Here is a 9693-nt window from a genome sequence, read left to right as displayed (position 1 = left end):
AATTCATTTATTATTTTACTAAAAGAAGCCTCATTACTCGAGGAATTTCCATTGGAGTGATCCGACTCTTGTGGGTGAGGATCAAATTAGCAAAAGAAATGTACGAATTTGTGGAATGAATTTGAGTGCGAGATGCATGTACGTATATATAAAATGGAGTGTGTATGTATTATGTATATTACATGCAATTGCTACTATTATTAAACGAGAATAACTTCATTGTCATGCTTTCAGGGGAAAATTGGAAATTCAATTTGTATTATGTTAAGACATATGAAGATGTTGTTACTTAGCGGATTGAGCTCCTTCTTTTTCTTTTCTTCTTCTTTTATATTGGGCCGAGAAGCCCACTCTTCTATTTATTGACTACTTAGCTAGTTTAGAGAGTTTTATATAAACTGGGCTGGCCCAATTCAGTTGGTCGGTCAATATATGTGTACTAAGACAAATATCTCATTTTTAGTCTATTCTAACACAAGCTAGAAGCTTCCTTTCTCTCTCAACGATCTTCTCTAACCCTAGATAGATTTTCATGGTTTTGTCTTCAATCCAAACTTTATCATGGTGTCAGAGTCCAAATCTAGGTAGATCGGGTTATTACCTCTCGTCCGATGTTACCCTCATGTATTTTTATCGGAATTTTAGTGGTCCGTTGTCGTTTGTCTTCCTTGACGATTTTCAATGAATTTCTCTAGTAATGGCGTTGGAATTAGCGTGTGTTCTGGTGGTGTTTGCTCATGTTGCTGATTGACCGAACTCATTCAGTATTCTTGTGAAGTCTTCATCAACCTAGGGTTTAGGGATTTCTGCATCTGTACGCTTCAGCTAGGGTATGTTTGTGTCTTCGTCTCTTTTACTCTTATATACAAGGTCATTGTTCCTTCCGGTTGTGAAAGAATTGGTAACCCTATTTATCTCCTTTTTTTCTATTGTTTTAGATTACATGTGTAGTATTTCTCTGCTAATTGTGTATAAAAATGTGTGAAGATACTTTCCCATCTATGTTGCCTACTGCTCGCGTTACAACCTCTTGTTCTGTGTTTCATGAAGACGACGATACCTACCCCTGTCTATCCCTTCTATGTGCATCCTTCTGACGTGTTGGGGTCCTCACTAGTTTCTCTCCCTTTTGATGGTACTGCGTATGGGAGGTGGAGGCAAACTATTCTTGTAGCCTTGTTTGTTAGAAATAAATTGGATTTCATTAATGGATCCTCAGTCAAACCTTCTGACAGTTCTCTCTTGGCGAGACAGTGGCAGAGGTATAATAATTTAGTCGTCTCATGGTTAACTAACTCCCTGTCCAAAGATATTGCTCGTAGTGTTGAGTACTCTGAACTTGCCAAAGATATTTGAAGTGAATTGGAGAAAAGATATGGTCAGGCAGATGCTACAAGAGTGTTTGAGCTTAAGAAAGAACTAGCTCACATTTCACAAGGCTCACTTGGTATTGCCTCCTATTTTAATAAGATCAAGCAATTGTGGGATGCGATTGAAGCCTTGTTAATTAGTAGAGTCAGATCTTGCAGCAACTGTGGTTTTAAATCTGACTATCAGAAGGATGATGATGTCCAAAAAGTGTATCAATTTTTTATGGGCCTCAATGATACATATGTGCGGACTAGAAGTAACATTTTCATGATTAAACCATTCCCTTCTGAAAGCATTGTCTACAATATCTTGTTGTCAGATGAGAAGCAGAGGCATGTTTCTACCTCTCCTCAGTTTCTCCTTTACATCTACTTCCTTCAATGCTGGGGTGTCTAAACAGGGGTTTCCTTCCAGAGTCAACTTTGATGTTCAGAAATTCCCTGTTTGCAAGTACTGTAAGAAACCAAGTCACACCATTGATAAGTGTTATAAGCTTCATGGGTATCCTCCTAATTTCAAGTTCACAAAGGGGTCTGGCAGTAAAAAGACTGCAGCTCATGTTGAAGTGAATTCTCCTGGTCCTCCTGCTAATGTGGTTTCTAATATGGATTCTGAGTCTGTCAAGCCCTCTGAGTCTAATAATGTTTCAATGGTTCCTGGTCTGACACAAGATCAATTACCCCAACTGATGATGTTACTACGCCAGTCCCATGTTTCTGTAGATTCCTCCTCTACGCCCACTCTCATGGCTTCTGCTAACTTTGCTGGTAAGCTGTTATCAAAAAGTATTTTGCTCAAGTCATGCATGCTTTCACAAGTAGATAGTATTATTTGGGTTATAGATTTTGGAGCATTTGATCATATGACCTCACATAAAGACCTACTCTTTAACTTACAAACTCTACCTGTGTCTTGTCTTGTTTCACTCCCAAATGGCTACAAGGTTAAAGTTCACTTAGTAGGATATTTGTCTTTATTCCTAAATTTCACAATTTATCATATTCTTTATGTTCCTTATTTCCAATATAATCTCATATCTGTTCATAACTTGTTAGACCAATACAATGGAATTGTTATGCTTACCAGAACTCTTTGTTCTATACATGCCCCTTCTCTGAAGATGCCTCTGGCTCTTGATAAACTGGTCCATAATCTTTACAAGCTTCTCCTCCCTCCTGTTGCTAGCACCACATTGTACTCTTCTTGTATTGTTAATTCTCCTATTGTTTCTCTTGTCTGTGTTTTGCCTGAAATACATGAAGATGTAAAGACTATTATAAATGTAAATGTTGTTGCTTCTGATGAGACACATGTAACTACTAATGTAAATCTGAATGACATCAATAAAATGGATGTGGTTTGGCATTATAGCTTTGGCGCATATCCCTTTCTCTAAAATGAAACATATTTTTATACTTGGGTTACAGTTATCTTCTAAGCAATCTTTTTCTTGTCCAATATGTCCACTAGATAGGCAAACTAGACTACTATTTTCTAATAGTAGTATACAAACCACAAAACCTTTTCAGTTAATACATATTGACAGCTGGGGACCATATCATTCACCTAACTATACTGGCTCCAGATATTTTATAACCATTATTGATGACTTTTCAAGAGACACTTAGACTCATCTAATGGGAGCCAAAAGTAATGTCTTTGACCTTCTAAAAGCCTTCATTGCCATGACTGAAACCCAATTCCAATTAAAGATTCAGACTGTAAGAAGTGACAATGCCCTAGAATTAGGATCCAACACTGTAGGGTCCACATTCTTTTTTTAAAAAGATATTTTGCATCAGATAACATGTCCTCATACTCCACAACATAATGGAGTTGTGGAAAAGAAACACAAACATCTTCTGGAGACTACAAGAGCTCTTCTTTTTCAGTCTGGCCTCCCTCTTAGATTATGGGGATATTGTATGTTAACTGCAACAAACTTGATAAATAGGTTCCCTTCTAGTGTCTTAAAAGATAAATGTCCTTATGAAATTTTATACAACAAACTCCCAACTTATTCCAATCTTAGAGCTTTTGGCTGTTTATGCTACTCTACCGTTCCAAAGCCTCATAGAGATAAGTCACAACCTAGAATTGTTCCTTGTGTGTTCTTAGGATATCTTTTTGGAAAGAAATCCTATAAGTCGTATGACTTACAGAATAAAATCTGCTTTGTCTCCAGAGATGTTGTCTTTCATGAACATGTATTCCCTTTTATTTAATCTGGTTCTGCTTCTCCTACTATGACCAATTTTTTATTTTCTACACGTTTTGCCCATTCTGCTAGGCAGACTTCCCTTTCACTTCATGACTACTTCTCCCTTGTACATCCTGAAGTTCACACTTCTTTTCCTTCGACCTCTCCTGCTCCTACAGTACTTTGGGACATCTCCCCTTCTTCTCCTGGTTCCTCATCTTCTCCTGATTTGTCTTCTTCCTCTACCAATGATTCTGAATTTCCTCCTTTAAGGAGATCCTCTAGACCTCATAATCCTCCTTCTAGCTTGCAAAATTATGTCTGCACACTACCATCCCATTGCTCAGGTGTGCAAATTCATCTGTTATATCTACTTCTAGTGAACATCATGTCTTTGAGCCCAATACTTATTCTTAGGCAGCAGTTGTCCCTAAGTGACAGGATGATATAAGAAAATAGTTTGAGGCATTGGATGCTAATGGAACATGGGATATAGTTGAGTTACCCAAAGGCAAGAAGCCAATTGGTTGCAAATGGGTATATAAAAATAAGTACTAAGCTGATGGGAGCATAGAAACATATAAGGCTAGACTTGTGATGAGGGGTGATACACAAGTTGAGGGCATAGATTTTCATGATTTTTTTACCTTTTGTTCAGATGTCTACTATTAAAACATTGATTATTATAGCTGTTAAAAGAAAATGGCATTTATTTTAGCTAGATGTTAATAATACTTTCTTACATGGGGATTTAGATGAGGAAGTTTTTACAAAAATTCCACCTGGTTTCTCTATTTCTTCTACTACACAAGCAGTTCCATCTCATTCTTCCTCTACTTCTCAGGTTTGCAAACTATAGAAATATTTATATGGTCTGAGGCAAGCTTGAAGGTAGTGGTATGCCAAGTTGTCTCAATCTCTGTCCTCTAGAGGGTATGTGCATTCTATAAATGATTACTCCCTTTTTACTAGAGGTTTTGGTGATACTTTGGTGATCTTAGTAGTCTATGTTGATGATATTATCATCGCGGGACTGATTTGTGTGAAATTGCTGCTGTAAAGACTTTCCTCCATGATCAATTCAAGATTAAGGACCTCGGCCAGCTTAACTATTTCTTGGGTATTGAAGTCTTGTATTCTGAGGGTGGTGTCTTATTTCATCAGAAAAAGTTTGTCCATAACCTGCTATTAGAGTTCCACTCCTCTGATTGTTCTTCTTTGGTGTCTCCTCTTGAAATACATGACAAATTGAAGGCAGATTGTGGTGATCCTTTGCATAATCCTGAGACTTACAGGTGTTTGGTGGGCAAACTCAATTTCTTAACCCATACCAAGCCTGAAATTTGTTTTGCAGTGCAGCATCTGAGCTAGTTTATGCAGAACCCTTGCATTCCTCACATGCAGGCTGCCCTGAGGTTACTCAGGTATCTCAAGGTCACTCCTAACTTTGGTATTTTCTATAATACCTATTCTGACCTCTCTCTCAGTGTTTATTGTGATAGTGATTGGGGTGCTTGCCCAGATAGTAGGAAATCTGTTGGTGGGTTTTGCACATTGTTGGGGGGCAGTCTTGTGGGTTGGAAATCAAAGATACAATCTATGGTATCCTTGTCCTCTCCTGAGGCTAAATATAGGTCCATAAGTAAGGCTAGTGCTGAGATTACTTGAGTTTGCAGGCTCCTTTACGATTTTGGCATTACTTTTCTTCTCTTTTTCGTTTGTTTTGTGACAATCAAGTCACTATTCACATTGCTAAGAACCCTGTTTTTCATGAGCGCACTAAGCATATTGAGTTGGACTGCCATTTTGTTCGCACCAAGCTGAATGAGGGGCTACTTCAGCTGCTCCACACCTCTAGTGCCACTCAACTTGCTGACATGTTCACCAAGCCTTTGGTTGGAGCTGTCCATCATCTCAATCTTCGCAAGTTGGGGGTTGTCTCACCCTCCAACTTTCCGGGGGTGTTAAGACATATGAAGATGTTGTTACTTAGCGGATTGGGCTCCTTTCTTTTTCTTTTCTTCTTCTTTTATATTGGACCCAGAAGCTCACTCTTGTATTTATCGACTACTTAGCTAGTTTAGAGAGTTTTATATAAACTGGGCTGGCCCAATTCAATTGGTCGGTCAATATAGGTACATTGAGACAAATATCTCGTTTTTAGTCTATTCTAACATAAGCTAGACGCTTCCTTTCTATCTCAACGATCCTCTCTAACCCTAGATAGATTTTCATCATTCTGTCTTCAAGCCAAACATTATCATATTAAGCTCTAATTTAAGCTGGATAAGATAAATTACTATTGCGCCATTCTCCGTACGGACTAACCATCTACCTCCAAGGTTATTCTTGTGCATAAGAATACTGAATCTGGGAGCATCAAGTAGTTATTCCAGTTGGAGAGTGATTATATGGTGAAGCGCGGATACTAGAATACAAAATCACAGGTAGTGAATAGAGAGATGTTCGTGGACTGTATAAGCGAGATTCCTCTAATTACCCAATTTTCATGGATATGGTATCTTGCCGTCAATATCTTCGATCTCTTTGCTGCAACACCCTGATATGTAGGCTTTCTCTCCTGAATATTGTACTAGTATCATACTTGATGCATACCTTCAGTGCTTTCTAAATTCTTTGCTATTTACTGAGTCCATATGTAAATCTATCTTGTTGTAAAGATATCTCATAGCTTCAAGAATTCAATGCTTAATTAGTCTAGTAATCAAGTTGTTAGCTTAAGAAGATTACTTGGTCTTATTTTACCTCCTGATATATTACTGTATTTTTTTATATCCTCATTGTATTTCAGTGCTTAATCAATTAATTCAAAAATTACTATCTTGTTTTTTTGAGAGTTTATATCTGTTTTTTTGAGTGATCTTTTTGGGTTAGGTATGAGAGAAACTGGCATTGATTCTGTTTTGCTATCATCGCAAGTGAAAACTGTTATCAGACCAAACTAAGAAGTATCTCAATTCACTGCCAAAAGATTCATAAGATTGGGATTAGACGATTTATCAGTGTGTAAGGGAACTTTGCTTTTCCTCTAAGGATGAGCAGGAAGGTGTCCTCCTGATAGTACAAGTCACTTGTTGAGCTTTCTGTACATAATTAGATCTAGATTAACAATGGCTAAAAAAATTGAACTAGAAAAGCCATAAAAAAACTACTGTAAAGAGTGAAAATAAGTAATTGATTGAATTGAATAGAGTTTGATTGATTGCTGTGTGTTGATTGGAGATATCCATCACTGGACAAAGTAGTGCACTTTTACAAGAGAGTTGGCCGTTAACATGCCCAAACCACTTTTATAAGGCATGGGGAACCTTTTGATACTAAACACCGGTTCATTGAATTACAGAATGAGTCTTTCAAACACTGTAAGCACTCAAAGACTAAAGGCAGGGGACAGTTTTCTTTTTACAAAAGGACTATTAGTGTATTTATAATCACCAGCAAACAACAGTTGATGCCCAAACCACAATATGAATATGCTCTAAATTCTATTCCTAAAACCTGGGCCATATGACATCCAGCCGAGGTAAGAATAAGCGCTACTTATCTGACTGATCTCATATGTGATAACTCTTAACTCTTATAAATGATTAATACTGATATGTGATAACTCTTGTTGATGATAAATAAGGTATATCTTTTGTCAATAATATTAATTGTTAGTAGATGACATACTCACCTACTCTCATTATGCATTCGTATCGCTATAAGTAGCAATGCATTACAGTTTACAGCCATGGCAAAATAATGCCAATCTGTTGGCTGAAGATAATGGCGTCATAATGTAGCAACATCTGCAACGTTCACCTGGTATTTCAAGAACCATTGATAGTAGGCTAGGTTCATGTAATTTGGCAAATGTTTATGCCCTAATTTGACTATGTTTCACTGTTCGAGGATAGTTAAATGACGATAAATTGTCTCTAATTGTGATTTTCATGTTTTGCAGGAGCAAGTTGCGTTTATGAGGACTTGGGACAGTGTTTGGAGCTAAATTAAAGCAAGGGAAGCCCCTCGGAGCTGAGTGTGTGTTAAAGAAGAGAGAAAAGATGAGCTAAAATGATGACCAGCTTAGCGCGGCCATTAACGCGACCGTGCTAGTCCAGAACCTCGAGACAGAATACTATGCTATATGCGCGGCCATTAGCGCTGCCGCGCTAGTCCAGTTCGGAGATTATAATTTCAGGGGTAAACTTGGAAGTTCGGGAGTAATTCCACTTAACCTATAAGAGGTCCAGCTCGCCCAAAGGGACATTATCAAGGTCTTTACAGCTTAGTTGAAGGCAAGGAGAGGCAAGAGGCAAGGAGGATAATTCAACATTGAGTTCTTCTTTCCTTCCTTTTGTATTTTACAATTTATGATGACTTTTGTTGTTGTTAGTATGAATACAATTATGAGTAGCTAAATATTTAGGGTTAATATAGTTTGTCCGGTTTAATCTCTATTTGTTCAACTGCGTTCTTGTTGTAGTTAATTGATAGAATCCTCAAGTAGCTGTGCATATTTAGTATGTATTACTCGGGAGGGAGTGCATATTTACGTAAATGTTGAACAACACCACTCCCAAAGTATATGAGGAATCAATAATCGAGGGTTTAAAGGCAGGATTAGGGATAACGAAGCCTTGGGTGCGATCTAAAGTGAGCTGTAATAAAAGCCAGCTAACGTAACTCGGGAGAGTGCGTCTAGTAAATTGTTGTGATTACTCGTGAGAGATTTACGGTAATAAGAGTGATTATGATCGATAGAGACGATTAGACAATCTATGCAAAACATAACAGGAAGAGATTCCATTAATAGGGGAAATTATAACCTTAGATCCTTCTCTTATTTGTATACAATCCAATCATAGTTAGCTTTAGTTTACTTGCTTTCATTCAGTTATAGTTAGTAAAAACATCTCCAATTGTTATTCAAAATATCTGGGAAGTTGATTACGAAGAATTTAGTGAGTCTAACAAGAGTAATTGGTAGGTTAATTCCATGTGGATTCGACTCTGGGCTAAATACTCGGATTATTTTTGCAGCGACCGCTTTGTCCTTTTTATAAGGCATAGTTGGGCGTGATCAAATTTTGGCGTCGTTGCCGGGGAGTTAACGGTGTTATCAATTACAGTTGAAAGAAATACAAAAATTCTTAGTGTAGTCAGTTTTCTTTATTTTCAATCTATACATTGAAATTTTAATGTTTGTTGACTTGGTTGTTTAGGTGCATGCCTAGAAACTCATCGAGAACTGGTGAAGTATTTGAAGTATTATCATATCCCGAGAAAGTTTTCAACGCCTTGAATCGGGCCAACTAGAAAAACAAACAACAATCAACTGAACAACTCGAACCAGAAATGGGGGATAACGTGTTAGACCCAGCTGCGCCATTAGCGCTAGTGGCACCTCTTGTGCGAGAGGCTGCTCTATATGACTGGGCACAACCCACAACAGAGAATTTGGCCACAACGATATTAGTCTCGCAGATACAAGCCGAATCTTTTCAAATCACAAACAACATGCTGCACTTGTTGCAAAACAATGGACTATTTTCGGGGTCATACATTGAAGATCCTCAACAGCACTTGAAGAATTTTCAGTCAATCTGCAAAACTCAAAGGCAGCACAATGTAACTCAGGAAGCAATAAAGCTGTTTTTGTTTCCATTCTCAGTGACAAGAGCTGCGAGACTTGACTAAACTTGCTCCCCATTAATTCCATCACGACTTGGGAGGAGTTATTCAAGCAATTTGTAAATAAGTCTCATCCACCCAACAAGACTGCTCAGCAAATTGATAAAATTTTGAGCTTTAAACAGAAATCAATGGAGACACTACAAGAAACATGGGAACGATTCAAATGGATGTTGGTTATATGTCCGCACCACGGTATTCCAGATCAGATATTGGGGCAGCGATTTTATATGGGTTTGACAGATAGTGTGAAGGCTAATGTTGATGCTTCAATTGGTGGAGCATTCTTGAGCAAAACATGGAGAGAAAGCCAAAGCCTACTTGAATAGATGACACAAAATTCAGGGTGGACAACCAGGAATGCACCTATCACTCTAGTAGTTCACTCAGTGCCCTTAGATCTATCCAATACTCTTGCTGAAAAT

General features: G+C 37.9%; 1 protein-coding gene across 5 annotated transcripts; it reads left to right on the top strand.

The window, feature by feature from the left end:
- Positions 1–455: 455 nt before the first annotated feature.
- LOC104213086 (uncharacterized) lies at positions 456–8032 on the top strand. 5 transcript variants are annotated; one of them, XR_707518.2, is made up of 3 exons: positions 456–2138; positions 4926–4995; positions 7539–8032. XR_707518.2 is itself a non-coding variant. In XM_009762503.2 (2 exons), exons 1-2 carry the CDS (start codon positions 1691–1693, stop codon positions 6535–6537), a joined length of 519 nt encoding a protein of 172 aa, XP_009760805.1. In that variant the 5' UTR covers positions 456–1690; the 3' UTR covers positions 6538–7532. The 5 variants fall into 5 exon arrangements, 3 of the variants coding, with proteins under 3 accessions (XP_009760805.1, XP_070030850.1, XP_009760806.1); XR_707517.2 differs by having other exon boundaries at positions 4926–5005; XM_009762503.2 differs by lacking the exons at positions 4926–4995; positions 7539–8032 and adding an exon at positions 6467–7532.
- Positions 8033–9693: the final 1661 nt, after the last annotated feature.

This window comes from Nicotiana sylvestris, chromosome 5, assembly GCF_000393655.2.
Source record: "Nicotiana sylvestris chromosome 5, ASM39365v2, whole genome shotgun sequence".
Classification (NCBI taxonomy): domain Eukaryota; kingdom Viridiplantae; phylum Streptophyta; class Magnoliopsida; order Solanales; family Solanaceae; genus Nicotiana; species Nicotiana sylvestris.
This window is presented reverse-complemented; position numbering and strand designations above follow the sequence as displayed.

Bases quoted from the DNA above. Each gene is read 5' to 3' on its own strand.
- LOC104213086 (XM_070174749.1), top strand. From the start codon at position 1,691: ATGAGAAGCAGAGGCATGTTTCTACCTCTCCTCAGTTTCTCCTTTACA. The intron at 2,139-4,415 runs GTAAGCTGTTAT...TCTACTTCTCAG, and splicing joins GGCTTCTGCTAACTTTGCTG to GTTTGCAAACTATAGAAATA.